Source organism: Argentina silus (assembly GCF_951799395.1).
Source record: "Argentina silus genome assembly, chromosome: 8".
In the NCBI taxonomy this organism is placed as follows: domain Eukaryota; kingdom Metazoa; phylum Chordata; class Actinopteri; order Argentiniformes; family Argentinidae; genus Argentina; species Argentina silus.
Genome location: NC_139662.1, coordinates 5890563 through 5909935, shown reverse-complemented (window position 1 = coordinate 5909935; position 19373 = coordinate 5890563). Strand labels below are relative to the sequence as shown.

General features: G+C 43.6%; 2 protein-coding genes across 3 annotated transcripts in view; both read right to left on the bottom strand.

Annotated features, from left to right (window-relative positions):
• Positions 1–5299: 5299 nt before the first annotated feature.
• Positions 5300–15040, bottom strand: pdpn (podoplanin; the record flags this gene model as incomplete). Of its 2 annotated transcripts, XM_083675411.1 has the most annotated exons (4): positions 14613–15040; positions 8828–9226; positions 8545–8653; positions 5300–6934 (listed from the first exon to the last, which is right to left on the bottom strand). In XM_083675411.1, exons 1-4 carry the CDS (start codon positions 14677–14679, stop codon positions 6928–6930), a joined length of 582 nt encoding a protein of 193 aa, XP_083531537.1. In that variant the 5' UTR covers positions 14680–15040. The 2 variants fall into 2 exon arrangements, with proteins under 2 accessions (XP_083531537.1, XP_083531538.1); XM_083675412.1 differs by lacking the exon at positions 5300–6934 and having other exon boundaries at positions 8541–8653.
• Positions 15041–17793: 2753 nt separating this feature from the next.
• Positions 17794–19373, bottom strand: part of LOC310807815 (forkhead box protein J3-like) — a 32873-nt gene continuing 31293 nt past the window's right edge. Inside the window, exons 12-13 of the mRNA XM_083674421.1 lie at positions 19260–19361; positions 17794–19138 (exon numbers count right to left, since the gene is read on the bottom strand). Of these exons, the coding sequence (XP_083530547.1) occupies positions 19020–19138; positions 19260–19361 (221 nt within the window). The 3' untranslated portion in view covers positions 17794–19019. The remainder of the gene's footprint in view (positions 19139–19259; positions 19362–19373) is intronic.

Below are 19373 nucleotides of genomic sequence, written 5' to 3'. Positions count from 1 at the left end.
TACCTCACCAGCAGTTTTTACAAGGTTTTGATTGGCTTAAATGTGTGTGTGACAAATTCAGGACCAATCGGCAACAGGTTTGTTAAGCAAGAGAGAAAACAATATCTGACACGCAGCTGTCAGACAGGGCTACATTCAAGTAGTGCATTGTACTGACTGACAGCACATCTTACATTTGGCAGCACTGTCAAATTCGAGGCAACCAAAGACAAATAATTGGCATTGTTATACAAATCCTGATCAACAATAAGGGGAGGTATGTTATATAGGTGTAAACAGTTGTGTCAGACTGTCAGTGGTTCAAAGTAAGGTTTTCAACTTATCAGCAGAATACATTTCATGTTCCCATTTCATGTTCCCATCTCAAGGAAGACACCGACTATCTTTTTACCTGTGTAGACTAAGAAGCGTTAGATTGGCTGAGAAGACCTCTAGATCTGTCAGCAGAGAGAATTTTTTGGTGAAACTGAAAAGTCTGCTACTGTTACCTGTGAATAAACGTCAAAATAAGCAGAAGGCTGCATCTGCATTCCATTGAGCAGGTTTTTGTTGTGGGACTTTTGCAGATCCCCAAATCATCAAAATCTTTCCAGATCAATCCAAGTCAGGGACAACAAAGCTAGATTTCTCATCCATGCAGTTATCTTCATCGTCCAATAGAGGGCACTGTGTATTAACATAAAGAAGTGAATGATGGCACTTTAAATCAGCTTCTGATTTACAACCTTCAACAAAGAGTACTTTTCTTTGTTTGGAAATGTATGCATGTAAGCTAATTATATAATTGATGGAATAATACAGATAGTTTATATCTGTATTATCAGAATATGATCAGTTTAACTGATTTAGAAGAATCAGTTTTATAAAATATCTATGTTGGCACACCTACACTAATTTTCATTTCCATATTATTTTCTACACATACTTTCTACTTGAATTTATTACATTCATACACTGGATCATTTGTGTATGCCTTGACACTGTTTATTACCAAGTTGTATATGGAATATAATAAGTATACTGCATTGAAAGTATACTGCATGAACATTTGCCCCAAGACCAAAATAGTTTTATGTTATCATTATGTGTGGGTTCATTTTTTTAGTTCATGAAAAAAGAGGGGAGAGGGGGTATGGTGGGGGGGGGGGGGGGGTGATGGGGGGGGACAGCTGGCAGATATAAAAACCCACAGTGGCTATTTGAGGAATGCCTTTATTGCATCCAACCCTCACCAGACCACTGTTCTCAACAATTGTCAATTGAGTCACAAGGAGCTCGCCTGCATTAATCCGGCACCTACACTGATAGAGCCCCCCGTTCTCATGGCATATCTCCGCCTTCAGATGCATGTCAACACACAGAACATTCTTTGAAAGGGCTTTAGGAATGCATAGCCTACATGTGTGTGAGAGCATCATGTACCAGGAGGCACTCTCATGTGATTAGAGAGCTTTGCGGGGGTTCTTGTCATGTTGTCTGTGGTTTATTCACAGTGGGGGTTGTTTTGATATCAAACTGTGTGATTGTCAGGGTTCGGTAGGCCTATCTGAAGATTGGGATATGTCTGTATGAGGCCTCTACCCAGGCTTTTATCACATACTTGACAGTCTCACCTCCTCACCATTGCAATGTTGGTATGGTATGAGGGTGTGCATGTATGACTACTATTAACTTCATGACCGTGGAATAGTCACTAACTATGGCAAAGTAAAAAAAAATCTGCATCTACTTGTAGTTTACCTTTGGCAATTCAACAGATAAGCAGGTGCTAACTGCATGTAAGCAGTTGCAGGGTAATCTCCCCCACCTAAGTGACTAGACAATATTCGATGATGAATTCCGCTTGACCCACGCTTTTTGTTATTTAAAACCATCCAAAATATTTTTCACACAACCTAATGATCAAATTAGAAATGTAATACATTTTTATTTAAATGTTTTAAATGGAAACACTTTTATAATGAATCCAAGTTTTACATGATGCAATAGATTTTCAGATTTCAAACCTCCCCTTGAGTTGTTGAGTTGAGTTACACTGATCATGTGTGTCAAATGTTGCCCCCACATGTCGGGGACATGCATGCCATCTTTTGTGACTTCTAAGAAATGGGTTAACCATATGATAAATGTCAGTGGCACTCTGCCAAAGTGGAGAGTACTTTTACACTCGACTTTAAGGTTACAGCATCACACGCTACATCCATTATATAATTGATATACCTGACCTAGAATCTAAATTAAAATACACATGCACATCTCAGGCCTGAATATGACTGGCAAGGACTAAGCAACAATTTTGAAGATGTTGAGCTGTTGTTGGAGAAATTCGAAAACTAGGACGAAATGTGACTCTGAACAGATTCATGGGACAGTATCCTGTCGAGGCTGACACTGACTAGTGCCGATGACATGTGCACCATGTGCACGGAAGTGTAGGGAGCGTGGGCCCACAATGCCACTGTGTATCTGCCCCATCCATGTAGTGTTCTAATACAATAGGCGTCTCTTACAGAAGCTGAGTGTCACACGACCACGATGCATATTCCCAGCTGCCCAGCACAAAGCCATGCCTCTCATGAGTGTACAGTCATGTCATTGGGACAAAAAAAAAACCTAATATATGTCCCAGGACACCAGATGTGCAGCTCAAGAGCGTGCACACACACACACACACACACACACACACACACACACACACACACACACACACACACACACACACATACACACATACACACACACACGCACGCACGCACACACACACACACACACACACACACACACACACACACACACACACACACACACACATACACACACACTCACACACACACACACACCTGCATACCACAACTCCTGGACCCCAAACCTACCATGGGTCCTAGTCCCCTCAAAGCATAACAATGCACCATAAGAAGAGATCCCTTGCCATGTCTCCAGATACACACATGAACACACACACATACTAAGAGCAGCACCCTCACCGCTCCCTCCTTAAACAGACCATATGCACAAACACATGTAGCGGAGACCGGGGGAAACATTTGTGCAATTAAAAATTACTCATAAACCACTCAACCTAGACCACATAGAAGAAACTTACATCTGTCTATTAATCATTCCTTGATAGGTCTCTATAGAGGACATTTGTGTCACAGTATTGATTTTAATTTAAACACACAACACACACACACACACATACACACACACACACACACACACACACATACACATTCCCTGTTCAGTGTTATCCTTGTCACCCACACTTGTCACCCCCCCTACACCACCCCACCCACTTTCCCCACTATCAGGCCCAGCTGTCTGCTGCACTCAAGGCCCATGGCCTGACAATCTCTCCATGGCATCAGGATCTAATACACTTTCACAGGGCAGGCATGTGTCACCCCCTCTCATGTGTGCACACGCTGACCCATCAAGCCCACTGTCTATATAGCACGCCAGGCATTCATGCCAACTCCCTGCGGAGAAAAGCCATAGCCAAAGCCACACCATACACACAAGCTACACACTAGTCTCATGCAAGCAGAAAATCCCACATTCTTAACATGGGTGCCCTGCTGACACTGGGAAATATGTGTCCTACTTACAATTGTAATGAGTTTTTTTTTTGTAACTTAATAATATTGACTAATAATATATCCCTATGCCTGTAATTTTTGAGAGTGAACGTAATATATATATATAATTGATGCTTGATAATAATTATGGTGATATTGATTAATTTCTTCTACCCAAAAGCATATTCAATATAGAACTCAGCTCATCAGGTCATAGTTTCCATATGTTATTGCTGAGTGTTTTCCTCCCTCGGCAACACACCGTCACCTCTGTAAGAGCAGGGCAGGGGGATGGGCTGGGGTGAGCTAGACACCAAAGAAGCACAGGCAGGTGGACACAAGCTAAGGATTTATTTCACACACACACACACACACACACACACACACACACACACACACACACACACACACACACACACACACACAGTTCATGTTTATGCCTGCACACTGCACAAGTGGGGGCTTATGAGAGAGATATTGTACATGTGAGGCAGGGATTGTGCATGTGTGTGTATGTCTATGTGGGCATATCAGTGTGGAAAGCTATGTCTGCATGGGTGTGAATGTGTGTGGTGCGGACTTGCCTGCATTTGAGTGTGACTGTCGGTCTCTCTGGGTTTCTATTTCAGTGTGAGAATCTGAATGTGTTGTAAATGTATTTGAGTGCTAAGTGTGTCTCCTCACTCCTCCTTGGAATGTATACAGTTTATGTATATGTATGTGTATAAATGTGCATGTGTGTGTGTGTGTGTGTGTGTGTGTGTGTGTGTGTGTGTGTGTGTGTGTGTGTGTGTGTGTGTGTGTGTGCGTGTGTGTGTACATGTGTAGATGTGAGTGAACGCGTGTGCATTTTATGAACGTAGGGCCAGCCCAGGAAGTGACTCCACCCTGTAGCAATGTACAGAATTTGCCGTAGCACCTCCTGTGGGGCGTGGGGGGGAAAACCCAGGATGAAGAGTGGCAGAAGGAGAGGAGAGCTGCTACACTGGAGCTTCACAAGGCCTATAGCCTCTCCATCTACTCCCCTCAAAAGACTCCATTGTTCCCAGTACGGAGGGAGAGAGCCGGCAGAGCTGAAGCAGACTGTGAAGCTGGCGGGCTGGGGCTGGGGCTGGGGCTGGGGCTGGGCCTAGGGCTGGGGCAGTGGGCGTTGGGCTGCTGCCTAAAACTACACGGAGGAGAGAGCAAGACACAGGCCAGCACTGTGTGCCTCACAGCTCACTGTTGGAGCGCTGCCCCAGGTTAACAGAGCTGTATGAGAAACTCCATAACACAACATAAAAAACACACCTAACTGTCAAAGAAACCACCTCGAGACTCAACGGTCTCAGCCATATGTTCCCCTGACACCACATTTAGTGGTGTTTATCATGATTCTGTGGAAGGGGGAGTCAATGTAATATGTGCATTACCTGATTGAGCCAATCAGCTTACGACACTGGCTGCTGCCCCTGTGCAAGTTGGGTAATGATAGGTGCTACTTTCACACGAAAATTGCAAATAGTGTCATGTCTTTTTTTTTTAGTTGTTGTCACCAGTTGTTTGGCATGTGGGTCACAATTCAAGGAAGTGTTATTTAAGAATGTGTTGACTTTAGACAGTCTCATAGGCACTAAGTTGATAGTCATCAGCTAAGAAACAATGGGCCAACAACAGGAACACAATGTATCAATTCTACCAAAAACACACAAAGAAACAAGTTGCAAACAAGTGAATAATTGTTGGGTGTTTTCACTTTTTTATTGAAACAGTATGAACAAAAACACTGCAATTAAATAAAATAAAAGGACTCGAACAAATCAGACAGCAAAAATTAAAGACCTAGAGTTGATAATATGGAGCAAAAGCGGGGAAACAAACGTCGTTGCAAACTGTTGCAGTGTCTAAAGCAGGTTCATTAAACATTATTATCACTCATTCAGTGCACTTATTAACTGAGTTCTTAAAAGCAAGCTGAGCTTTAAGCTGAGACTGAATTATTTGTACACCCATTAATGACCACTAAACTATTATGAAAAGAAAAATGTGGGCATTGCTGCCTAAAAACTGTGCACCCAAACTGAGTGCAACCAAGAAAATCATCCTGTGCATGCATTCTGGGGGTATAAGCTGTATTTAAACATTGTGTGTGATTGATTTGGTATTCTACCCAAACTATAGTAAGCAGAGGTACAGTGAATACATTGTAAATGGACAATGCTAGTAGTATGCAGGCTAGCCTAACGACCACTACTTGTCTATGGAACATGTCTCTGAGTGAAAACCTGAAGTTGTCAAAGCTGTCCTACTGGAATGGGTGGCAGTTAAAGTACAGTCAATTCACATTAATGCACTTCAAAAAGTAAAATTCTCCAAACTATCCAGGGAATACCAGAGACAGTGGCACAAACCCTTCTGCTAAATTTCACAGATATGTATTAGGTTTTTATATGTCAGTGTTAAAGCGGGCAGAATGTCACGTTACACTTGCAAATGAGGGCGTCTTTTTTTTTTATTAGCCCCTTGCTAACCCTCAGAACAAGAGTACAATGTTAAAACAACTTCTGCACACAGTGCTTCATATAGTTGTCAAAAAAATCTGTAGAGAGGGACTCATTGGCTATAGGTGTTTACTGGAAGAAAATACTATGTTGGTACGAGGTGTTTTGGATGTGTTTTCAGTAGGTCCATTGGCCACAATATAGCCTGAGGCTGCCTATATGTCACATCATACTGAATGCTATAGTAAGCAACTGCAACATATGAGAAGGTAATTAATTGTAAGTCCCTTTGCATGGTACTATATACACCCTATGGAATTCACAACATTCTCTCCTGCTTTCTTCACCATATCCACAATTTTTTGTATATTTAGTTTGTGTCTTTCTTTTTGTTTTGCTCTTTTTGTGTTTTTAGGTCCTCTTCATCAACTCAAATGCAAATCTGAGTTAATGTATACATCACTGCATGAGAGAGGTTGTTGTTTTTTTTACCACTAGTCATATACCTTACTTCCTTTTCTTTTACAGATGCATATGAAAGACCCTGAAATTCACTGTGGACACCTTTTTTTCAGTTGGTTGTTGGTTGTTGCTGTAGGGGGTTGCTGTGGAGTTGGGAAGAGCCATTGATATCAATGGCTCTGGGGGGTTGGGGGACGGTGGGGAGGGGGGGCAGAGGAGAATGGTTGCCCCCCTCCACACCCCCCTACACACTCACACAATTCCCCCTCCTCTATAAGCAACAGTCCAGGATCCTGGTTAGGTTAGAGTGCTGGTAGCATGCTTGTTTAATGACAGGAAATGACATAGTTCAGTAGTTCAGAATTTCCAGAACTTGGGGCGCTCTTCCTGTTTCGCAGCCTTTCTCCTCAGGGGCTGTGGGACAAAAAGCGATGGAGAGAGAGAGTTTAAGAGGGTTTAAGACAGACACACTTAAAACACCCAAATGCCACAAATGCTTACACTATCATAAAATGTCAATGCATGGTCCAAAATATGGTTATGGTTGAACAAATTGAACAAATATAGTTGCTTAATTTACGATTCCGGACATAACACAATATATGAACAACATTACTTTTAGTAGATGTTGTTTCATGAAATGTCATGATTCGTTGACCTGAACATGAACAACCAAGAACATGGGTGATTGTAGTTTCATTAAATACGTATTTGATTAATATAATATATAAAAAGTCACACATGTAGGTAATATACCAAATGTTATCTTAGTTCCAGACACTACAGACATTGGGCTTGGAAAAAAGACTTATTCCAAAAATTATTTGAATCGTTTTAAAAAGAAAAGGGGAAATTTGAAATCAGGGGGGTTGTAAATGGACAAATGTAGATTTAGAACTGAATACATTTCACACATGGAGCTCAAGAGAACTGTTGTCTCTACCTCGCTCTCCAGATAATGTGCATGAACAAATGTGCGAACTGACCAAACTGAAAAGAGGAAAACAGTGTGCTCAAGTAAAGTTGGCAAACCTTTTCGAAAAAATGTACTGACAACAACTACAAATCTTGTAGAATTAGTTTACCAGGATAAAACACACCGGATGACAGCCTTGAGTTGCTACTCCACATTGGATCCATGGGAATTGGCTAAATAATCAATGTGAACTGATGTACAGCCAAACGGCTAGACTGCTGGTAGACCATCATACAGACACACTGAGTCAATACACAAGGCTTTTGACTTGAAGGCAATTGGAAACCCAAATAGAGATGCTTGTTTTACTGAATGGACAATGGCAGTGGTTCATCGGACCATGAGTGGATGTGTCAGAGGAGGAGTAGCAACCAATGGCATGTCAATCTGTGATGGACATTTGTTATGTGTCTGTGACTTTGGACCATAGGAGGCAGGGGGTTAAGATGATTAAACTGGGAGACAATCAAAGAGTAAATTACAGAAACCAAGATGCTCTCTTTTTTCGCAGGCTTTTTCTTTGAAGACCTATGGCATAGAAAACGTCCTCATTAGCAAGCAAGCAGGCATATCCCTCATAACATGACAGTATCCTCAAGGAAAGGTTATGATGCAAATGCGTTCTACAAAGAAGACCAATTCTGGTCGAAAAAGCAGTGCAGTTTGTGTTGGGTGTGAGAGGCCATCTTATCAATGAAAAACATATTCTTTTCAACACCCATTACATAATTGGTAGTTTACTCTAGGCTTTTCATCATAGAGAAGAGTAGTGACTTAATGTGCATGCATATTACAGCAATCAAGAGTAAGTTGTGAGAATAACAGAGTATTGTGCATGGTATTACAGCTTCATGCTTCTATGGTGTAGTCCTCTGAGTAAGATCAGAATCAGAATGTGTGTGTGTGTGTGTGTGTGTGTGTGTGTGTGTGTGTGTGTGTGTGTGTGTGTGTATGTGTTTCAGCATGTGTGTGTGTGTGTGTGTGTGTGTGTGTGTGTGTGTGTGTGTGTGTGTGTGTGTGTGTGTGTATCCAGCAGGGAGGTACTTACGAGTATTTTCCCATTCTCCTCACCACCGCAATCACCACGGCGATCACAATGATAACTGCCACCAATGCACCAATCACGATACCCACCACTTGGCCAGAGCCCATGCCATCTGAGGAACACAAAAAGAGAAGGGAAAGAGCAAAGACAAGGTCAGACAATCAATAATGAAGGCAAAGATAGACAGATAAAGAGATGGAAAACATGCCAAATCAGGCAGAGGAACCATCCTGATGCTCTAGTCTGGAGACACACTACAGATCCCCCCCATATCTTGAATCCTTACCCTCTGGCTCCACGACCACAGGGTCCTCAGCCTCTGCAGTCTCTGCAGCCCCAGTATCATTGGGCTCGGCTGCAGGCTCTGGGGCTACCTCAGTGACCACAGCAGGCGCCTCTGTGACCTCTGGCTCTGCCTCTGCCTCTGGCTCTGCCGCTGCTGCTGCAGCCGTGGTGGCAACGACAGGGGCTTCAGTCTCCACAGCAGGGGCCTCTGTCACCTCTTGGGCAGCAACTGCCTCTGTGGGTTCTTCTACTGCAGGGGCATCTGTTACAACTTCCGCGGCAAGAGTCACGGCTTCAGTGGGCGCCCCTGTGACCTCTTCCACTTGGAGGGACTCAGTGGCTCCAGGTGCTTCAGGGGCATCCGTTACCAGCTCTATATCTGATGGTGTCACCAGTGTGCCTGAGGGACAGCAAAGAGAGGAGTTCAAATACTGGGAAAGGTAAATAGACAATACTCACACAGGTTGAAGAGAGGGGTTACATTTGGTGACAGATATGACAATTGAGATGAGTGACTACTTTATTATGACTTAACAGGGATGGGGTTTGATGATGTCATATTCCCCTGTCAGTTATTCACAGGGATTTTACCACAGTTTGAAATCTAGTAGCTGGAGAGAAAGATGGAAAGTTGGAAAGTCCAGGAGACGGTGAGAAAATGCACAAAAAGATGCCATAAATAATAACATTCTTCCTTGACATCATGTTCCCAGTGATCCCCCCCCCCTCTCTCTCTCTCTTTCTCTCCCAGGCCTGACTCATGTCTCACAGACTCCATTTCCCCTCCCTCATCAGTCCATCCCTAGCACTGAGAACATGGCGACCACACCCCATGACTGAACAAACTTTAGCCGCGTCTTGCTCCATCCCTCCCTAGTCCCCACCCACCCTGCCCCTCCATCCCTCTCCAGTCCCCACCCTCCCCACCCCATCCTGTCTAAGGGCTGTGTTTGGACATTTGCATGTCACATCCTCTGCCTCATTTCCTGTGCAGAGAAAAGCACTGCCATAACAGAACGCTGGATGAGGAAAGCAAGAAGGCAGGATGTCAGAAAGACGATGCCATACCATTAGGATATAGAGGGGGAAAAAGCAACAATGGCTGATTCTGTGTACAACAATACAACTGGGTGCATAGGCACAGCAGTTGTTCCTTGGCATCCAAATTATTCTGAGGTGATGAAGTTTGGTATTTATTAAGTTACTTGAGACCAAGATCTCCTTCTTCTATTCCGAGAAGAATATAAACTCCAGTGAACCTCTGGGGATTTTAGTTGATGCCATGGCAACTGAAGTTTTAGGAGGATGTTGGTGCTCTGGGCACTGTCAGTTGGTTTGCAGTGAAATGTACCATTTTGTATCCTGTAATTGTAAAAACCCTCTATTTAGAAGCTTCTTTGATCAAGGGTTGACCACAAAGGGACTCGGTGAAACCTTACTGTTGCTTTCCTACTTGAGCAACAACCCAAGCCCTATCTCTGCATGTTAGGAAATGTTCTCCTCCCCAACCACAACTAAAAGGTTTGCCTGGACAGCGCAGCTTCAAAATGAAGTTGTGGAAGTCAACTTCAGTGGTGGTCTAAAATGATGGTGTATGGTGAACTTGCATGGTGTATGGTTGGCAACATATTCTGTTTCAATCTCTCGTCTTTTCTGAAAATAAGCTTCGCCATTTAAACCCACAGCTCTCTCAAACGTCTCAGAGCTCCAAAAGTAACAGAAGCTGTGCAATCTGCCTAAACTTAGCCTCTGACATAATTTCTTCTTAATTTTCCCAATTGTTCTAAGTAGTTGTAATGGAGAATGCTTTACGAGGGTAAAAATAACTTTGAATAGCTGACTACCAAGTCGTTGGTCGGACTGCCCTATTATTCTAAGTCTCTATTTTGCTCACACGTTCATTAGCAACAACCAGGGTAAATATAACAAAACATTTGTTCTCTACGACGACGGAGTAAAAGCGGTTTGAACCGCAACTCAGACTTGTGCTGTTTGTTTGGAATGTCTGTGATGATAAAGTGCCCCATGCTTGGGTGAGAATGGCCTTGCGCTATGTGTATTCATGTCTCCCCTGCTTGCACGGCTCCGCTAACAATTGCTTCATTATGTCTGCAGCTCCCACAATTAGCTCTAAGTACTATTTCCTTCCCACTGTGCTGGCTAATACAGCTCCGCTGCAGTGAGTAAGATCATATGAGTGTTGCCCTCTGTCTCTCTCTCTCTCTCTACCTCCCTCTTGATCTCCCTACATCTCTCCCCCTCACTACCTCTCCCTCTCTCTCTCCCTCCATACATCTTTCCCTCTCTGTCCCTCCCTAGTTCTCTTTGTCCCTCTAACTTCCTACCTCTCTCTTTTTCTCCCTCTCTATTCCCTGCCCTGCCTCTCCCTATGGATGAGGTTGCTGCTGATAAAGGCTTAGGGAATGCTGTAGCAGGACAGGAATGGGGTGAGGAAAGAGAGAATAAGAGAGAGAGAGAGAGAGAGAGAGAAAGGGGTGTAGAAGGGTGGAGGGGAGCCAAGAGAGAACGGTATGTTTCTTAACTTAAAGAGGGGAGAGAGCCCAGCGGCAGCCCCTTCCGTTGCCTCACTCTCTCACTCCCCTATTCTGTGAAGACAGTCTGTCTCTGATTTAATGTCCCATGATAGCCTGACCTCAGAGCAGATGTGTGTGTGTGTGTGTGTGTGTGTGTGTGTGTATCATCAGCTCTGAAAAACCACAGTTGGGCATTAAAAGTCTGTCTCGATGACCCTGCCTTAAAATTTCCCTCAAACAAGCTCCTTAGGGAGGAGGAGGGGGGGACCATAAAAGGCATGCAGGCAGGCAAAGGGGCGAGAGTGAAAAGTGAGAGAGTGAGAGAGGGAGAGAATACAGCATAAGGCCAGGAGAGGTGGTGGGGCCCATATGGGGCGGGGATCCTGCCTGGCGGACAGTAAAAAACCCATGGGGGGGGGGGGGGGGGGGTGAAAGATATACAGTGTGAGAGAAAAGGAGGGAGTAGGACACATCCATCACCATCACAATCAGCTGCCACTGAGGCTCCCCTGTGTGTGTGTGTGTGTGTGTGTGTGTGTGTGTGTGTGTGTGTGTGTGTGTGTGTGTGTGTGTGTGTGTGTGTGTGTGTGTGTGTGTGTGTGTGTGCGTGTGTGTGTGCATGTGTGCGTGTGTGTGTAGGTTTGTATGTGTGTGTGTGCACAGGCATGTGTGTATGTGTGCGTTAAACTTTCTAACCGACAGGAAGGGCCCATCTGCAGACGTGTGAGGGAGTGTGTGCCGGCACTGGAGCCCAAGAATGTTTTTTCTATGCTGGGGAGGGCGATATCCGCCCATCCCATCTCATCATGGTATGACACAGTGCAGCACGGCTAGCCTCCCACGCTAACCGTAGGAGTCGCATACGGAGATATTGGGCCGCACCTCCATGCACAACACTTGGAGTTGAGTAGGAGAGGTAAGATAACAAGAGTGGAATATTCCCTGAGACTCTTATCACACACACAACACAATGAGTGTTCACATACAGGCCCTGACTTCTTCCTGGTGTGTAGATACAGGACGTTAAACATTCCTCATCTGGACAACATCACTGCAGCCGCCAATGGCACAAGACTTACACTGAGCCATAAATCATGTAGACTTTAATAATATATTGTGGACATTACCAATATCAAGCTGAGAGAGCCACCAGAAGTACATCAAGTGATATATCAAGTGAACTTAAGCATTAAATCAAGTGAACTTCAGCAATATATCATGTGAACTTTAGTGATATACATCAAGTGAAGCTTCATGAGAACTCCATCTATAAATTCACTGTTGTGTAAGTATCTGTACTGCCCTGTGTTTTTTTCCCTCTATGTCTCGCCATGTGGTGTACGTAGATGCTAGAGACGTGAGACATTCATGTTCTTGCTGACAGTGGACCCACACACACATACATACAAACACACACGCAAGCCCTCTGTTCGTTCGGCCATGTTGTGGGAGTGCCACTCAGCTGAATTACCCTCTCTGTCAGTGCCTGCCACACCAAACCTACAACTCAAGTTTGGCCTTCAGCCCTCACAAGCTAAAATGGCCTCCGCTTCGGCCACCTCTCAAACTCAGATGTGCACTTTCTTTCTCCTCACACAGATCAGATTTTTTCTGAGGCAAAACACATTTGGATGACAAAACAAACAAATAGCTCTTCTACTGACGTGACAGCAAAGCTTCCCGCCTCTATTTTACAGCATGTGGCTCAGTGTGAATGCAACACTTGAGTCATTTTACAAGTCGGAAAGGACAAAGGGCATTGACCTCTCTCTCTGCAGCCAGATGTGCAGAGGTCTTTAAAGAGGTGGGGCGGTGGCTAAGACAAAGCTCATTATGGAGCATGGGGCATGGGTGGGGGAGCAGAGTGTGTGGGGAGTTAAGTGGGTAGGGTGGAATGAATGGGCGCTGTTCTGAGCGCGTGTGTTTTTTTAAATACGTTTTTTTTTTTTAATTTGCTGGGGAGCAGAGTTTTTGTCTTAAGAGTTAAGTTTGAAGAGTTAACACTTTTCCAAGCGAGCCTTCGTGTAAAGGAGGAGTGTCTCGGCCGGTAAAGGTTGCCGTTTAAAAATAAACCCAGCCCCCCCCCCACTACACCCCGCTACGATACTAGCAGCAGTCAAGGGTGGGGAGTGGGGGTGGGGGGGGTAAAGCTTGATACCCCGCCAAAGATGGGTAAATATGGAGGGGTGGCGAGCCTGATAGTCTAACAACATGCGGGTAGGGGTGGGGCCCTTCACTTTTAAGCCCTCATGTACCGGGTGTTCTCTCTCACTCCCGCGCCCATCCATATGACATTCTTAAATATAGAGCTACCCCTCTATTAATATACACACGCAAACCAACCCTGCCCTGCTCTGAGTCTCTGCTTCCACTGCCTGCCTCCCTCCCTCCCAATTGGGAATGGCTTTCCTACCCATGGCTGGTGAGGGAGGGTAGGAGAAATAGAGAGGAAAGGGGGTATAGTGAGAGAGAGAGAGAGAGAGAGAGAGAGAGAGAGAGAGAGAGATTGAGAAAGAGGGAGAGGGAGAGGGAGAGGGAGAGGGAGAGGGAGAGGGAGTGAGAGAGGGAGAGAGAGAGGGAAGGATAAGCTTTTGGATAAACGTGTACAGTGTATATTCCTGGTGAGTCCCCCTGCGATCCGAGCACTATTTGGGAATCTTCCAAAGGATATTCCTTCCTTCCTTCTCGCTCTCTACTGTAGCAAAGAACCCACGAGGCACAAGACCTAGCACCATTACATCACATTCCCCCTTGTGTCTCCAAATCAAACTTTTCCTCCTCCCCAGGGCTTAGGGAGTGTGGGGGAGCTAACTGTTAGAATCGACACAGACTATCCAACCCAGCGGCGCTTTATTAGATTAACACCCTCATCTAAAAGCTTTTTCTTTTCCCTCCAGGATGAGCCAAAGAAATTCACTGCTAAGTGGAACATTTACAACAAAACAAGTAGAAATCACAACTGAACAATTCTAATGAGGAAAAAAAGAGAAAAGTATAAATGAAACTAACACTGAGAGCATTTGAAAGTTTTTCTGAGACGGCGCACATTTAAACGGAGGAAAAAATTCCCAGCTCAGGATTCAAACTCAAGACTTCATCGGACTACCAGCCAAACAGACAAAGAGTGTGTGTGAAGAGAGGTGTGGTGTGTGTGCAAGAGAGAGAGGAGTGAGAGCATGCAGGGTAGCCAGAGAGTGGACCACGAGAGGACACAGTGTGCTCGGAGGGCTAGGGAGCTGGAAGTTGACTTACTTGCGCGTGCGATGGCACAGAAAGGGCCGACCAGGGCCAACAGGAGCAGCAGCTGGACTTTCATCATGGTGACAGTTAGTCTTCTCCTCCGGTAACAGTGTACAGAGACCCCCCCAGGGCAAAGAGCAACACAAGAAACCTCTCACACACACTCTCCACTCAGTCACTGGCTGTCACTCCCCCGGGGTGAGCAAAAAATAAAATAAAACAGTATTCAGAGAAGTTTCAGAAAAGGAGTCCGGTGTCCGACTACTTGGCCAGTGCAGATAATACACAGGCAGCGGTGCGTGTTTAAGAGTAGACAGGCGGTCTTTTGGATGGAAGCTTGAGGAGAAAAAGCCCGGGGTGTTTGAAGGATGTTGAAGAAGGGCTAGGAGATCTGCTGCTGCTTGGAGAATGGAGAGAGACAGACACAGGGCGAGGAAGAGAGAGAGAGAGTGAGTGTGTAGGGAGTGGAGGAGGGGTGCTGGTACTGGTAGTGAGAGAGGGGGGGGTGAGGTTAGAGGGGGCTGGGCAGTGTAAGGTGGTCTCAGCTCCGGTCCTGCCTCTCCTACTTGAACAGGCCAGTCCGAAATGAGACACACTCAATACAGTCCACCCTTCTCCAGGCCAGTGCAAACTGCTGCCCTGCCTTGCAATGCCAGCAAACATAATACACCAATTTAGTATCTAACCACACACGACAGACAAGACACTACAGAACATAGCCACTTACACCATTAGTTGCATAAAGATATATGTACATATGTACAGACTATTCTAATCCACACCAAATATTTACAGTGAGTGGAGCAACACATTATTAATAATGTCTCTAGTTGTTTGAATTGTCAATCAATCAAGGATATGAGAGCATACCAATTGACAGAATAACCTCAGCAGTCATATGCTTCTATGCTATGCTTCATTATCAGAAATGTATTTAGATGAGGTTAATTTCAGGTTTTTATACACATTTTACAGAAGACATTTGAATGAGAGGCATGCCCATTCGTTCATCTATAGGGAGGTCAAATGTATTTTTAATAGTTTTATCTGATGGTATTTTAAAGGGGTAATGGATTAAATAAATCTGCTGTTGACAACCAGTGGGTTAGACATGTTTTCAACATGTTTTCACAATGAAAAAGAGGAGTAAATGCACTTAGAACATTATGTGACTTTCACACATGCGGGCATGGTGGTCTACAGATTTGACATCTGAGAGTGTGCAAACATACTCTAGCTTTGCACAGTAGCGACATCTGTTGGACAAAAATATATCCTGGGATGCAATGATCAAAAGTAGAGGCAAGTGTTGTGTTTCTGTGTTATTTGTTGCAAAAAATAAATAAATGTAAAGTGATATTATTCAAGTCAATTTTGCATAAGAGAGAACAAATTAAGTCAATGCATACTGTATAACCAAACTTATCAGTTAGGGTTTGTTATTCTCTTTTTGCACAAAGTGATTGGCATCGTCCCATTGTAAGAAGGCCTAGAACCACTTAATTTCTACTCTAAATATATTGTCTTTAATGCAATTAAATAAATATATTTACAAGTAGAGCAGCAAGACAGAGTTGAGTGTTCTCCTTTAAACAGATCAAAACCAAAACAAAAAGTTATACCAACAAAAGTGAAGTTCACACTTTATTTGTAGGGCAGTGCCATTCATGTATATCAATCCCTTTCATTTACAACACTTCTAGGAATACAAAGGCATACAAAGTTTGTCAAAGCTTCAATGGGTTAGCTGTCGCTTCAGCAGACAACAAACTTGACCCTCACCGAGTCAAAATGGAAGGACAAATACGAGGTAAATGAAGTAAAAATGGTCAATAACATTTTAATAAACATTGACACATTTTCAACTGTCGAACTGCAGTACACAAAAGATAGTGTCACACAAAAAGCTGATGCTTTGTCATCACATATATACAATATAGGTAGGCTATATACATACTGTGTCTCTCTCTCTTGAAGGACGAAATACAAAATACTATCCCTTCCTCCATTTTCTTGAATTCATGTTCATGTTCATGTTGCTGAAGAGCAAAGGGAAGTATTTATAATAAGCACAATAACACACTAACATACAATATACATGTATGTGCTCGTCATCCAAAACCAGCACTTGATGGCAATGATGAAGAGCAGTTTTCCTTGAATTGAATTTTTGTCTTGACCATTTCAACTCTTTTGAGTTCTTTAGACACAAGAGAACTTTAGGGTCCCATTTCATAATCATCATCATTAAATATTCATGAAATACTGATTGACATCTTAAATATTTCAAATGGATACACTTTCAATAATGTATGTAAGCTGTACTAAACGGATACTGAGGACTTTAACACATTTGCACACATAGAAACAAGTCTAAGATCACAGTTAATATTCTGTTAATTGTAATATTTTGTTTTAACATGTTTTTGCCTTTATTGTTTTACCTGCATTGCCTCATAAAAGTCTTTCCCTCACCGAACCCTACATTGTGCAAAAAAAAAAACTGCTTGTCCTCTCTTCTCTCATTCTACGACGGGCACCAATAATTATGGCCAACTACGTCCCCTGTTCATTCCGGCCCTGGCTTTGTTTGAGCTGTTTTTTTTCTTAGGGGGCATCAATCTATAACCAACTGGACTCCAACAGACTCTTTCATGATGAGAAAGACTGAGCCCCTAACATGAGGTCCTAGTCTGGTCTAGTCTTGTCCTAGTCCTTCACCAGTCCAGTAGTCTCATGACAGGAGAGCCTAGGAGCCTGGCACACGGGGCAACTGAAGTCCTAAATACACAGCGTTTCACTTCATTTTAGCTTATCATGTGGTACACTTGGCACATCATTCAACCTCAGTGGTCAACACACTAGCCAACAGGTACAGTAAAACAGAGTACATAGAAATCCATGGTCCTACTGTAATTGACATTAGTTTAGGGATACATGGAAATAAGGGTTTTGCAGGAAAATAGGGGTTCTAAAGCAAGGACCCTGAGGGTTTGGCACCGTGGAGTTAATATAACAGAGCTGTTATGATAAACATACATACTTACCGCACACACACACACACAGGCACACACAGGCACACACAGGCACACACAGGCACACACACACACACACACACACACACACACATACTCGCACATGCACATGCACACGCACATGCTCTCTCATACACACACACACACACACACACACACACACAGACTCACATACACGCACACACACACGCTCACACACACACATGGTCAGAGAACAGAGAGAGAACAAAACAGCTTTAGACACAACGTTAGTAAAGGGACGTTGGCAGAGGACACATAAATAGCATCGGCACCATGTGCTTTTTTCTGTGATAATAGAATGAAGAAAGTGAAAGCGTAAAAAAGAAGAAAGAGAGGCTCTACTCTATACTGGAAGAACCATTTAAGTTTGTCATCTTTGTTAATAAAACCATTGTTGAGGTAATGTGAATAGTACCATAAAGACAACAGAGAGGTGTAAAAAGACAAAAAAAGAGACATTGAGGGTATATAAAAAATATTAAGGGTGTAATGGTTTTGAAATGGGATTTGTCCTCTGACTACTGTACTGTAGCTTATAAGGCTTTCTCCAAAAGATGGCGCTCAACTCCACATTGTTGATGGACACTGACTGACAAGTTAGCCAGAGAGATAGAGACACTTGTTGACCCCAATAACATCTACTGTATGTCATTCCCGTTGTGATGTAAAATATTCCTATCTAGTCTACCTTTGTTTATTCACTGTAAACTACATACATTTCTTGGAGGTGCAAAAAAATATACTTGAATGAATGTATTATTATCAGTCATACCAGAAGAAGTAGAAGCCTGCTTCTTGAGAACTCTCAGAGGAGCTACAGGGAGAATAGTCAAAATACTGGAATATATGGCATGAATCCACAGGTTTTTTTTTAGCAGTGGTAGAACTATCTTTTCCATTCGTGTCCATTCAGTTCAGTTCAGTGGGGTAGCTCATGACTGGTATTGTATGTGCGATCACAAACACTAGATTAAGCTTTAACTCTTCAATGAAAAAAATAAAGAAAATACACAGATAAAAAATACTTCACCATCACTTTCACAATATTTGGCAACTCATAAACATGTTGGCACTGGAACATTGAGACGAGACAATTCAAATAGTTTCAAAATGTACATTTTTTTCTTGACATAAACATGAACATCTCAAAAGTTCACTTGTGTCACTATGTTTGATTGTCTTGAACGTGACTTTCTATACTCTTGTATAAAAAGACAAGTGATCAGAAGATCGCTATTCCTCTCTCCTGAAATGTCTCTTCTTTCTCCACAGGGTAGACAGGGCGGGCTATAGCGAGATCAATACCTCTCCTCTCCTCTCCTTCTATCTTTCCCTCTATTCCTCTACTCTCTTCAGGGAGGCTTTAGACAATGGAGTCCCAGTCAAAGTCATCCTGGATGTCATCGGCGGGCAGACGACGCATCTGGAAGTGCCCGGGTGGCATCATGTGCTGCTGCTGCTGGTTCATCTGGGCATGGTGCCCTGAGGGGGGGAAGGGAGAGCAATGGTGGGACTCACACGCAGGCACACACACACACACACACACACACACACAGTCTACTCCACTGACATTGAGAACATACTGTGCATCCTATTAGAGTACCTGTCATCGTGGGGCCTGCGGTGCTCATGGGGGGCATGTGGGGGTAACCCGGGGGTCCCATCAAAGAAGACATGTTCTGTCTGGAGTCCATGTACAGATTCCCTACAGGAAAAA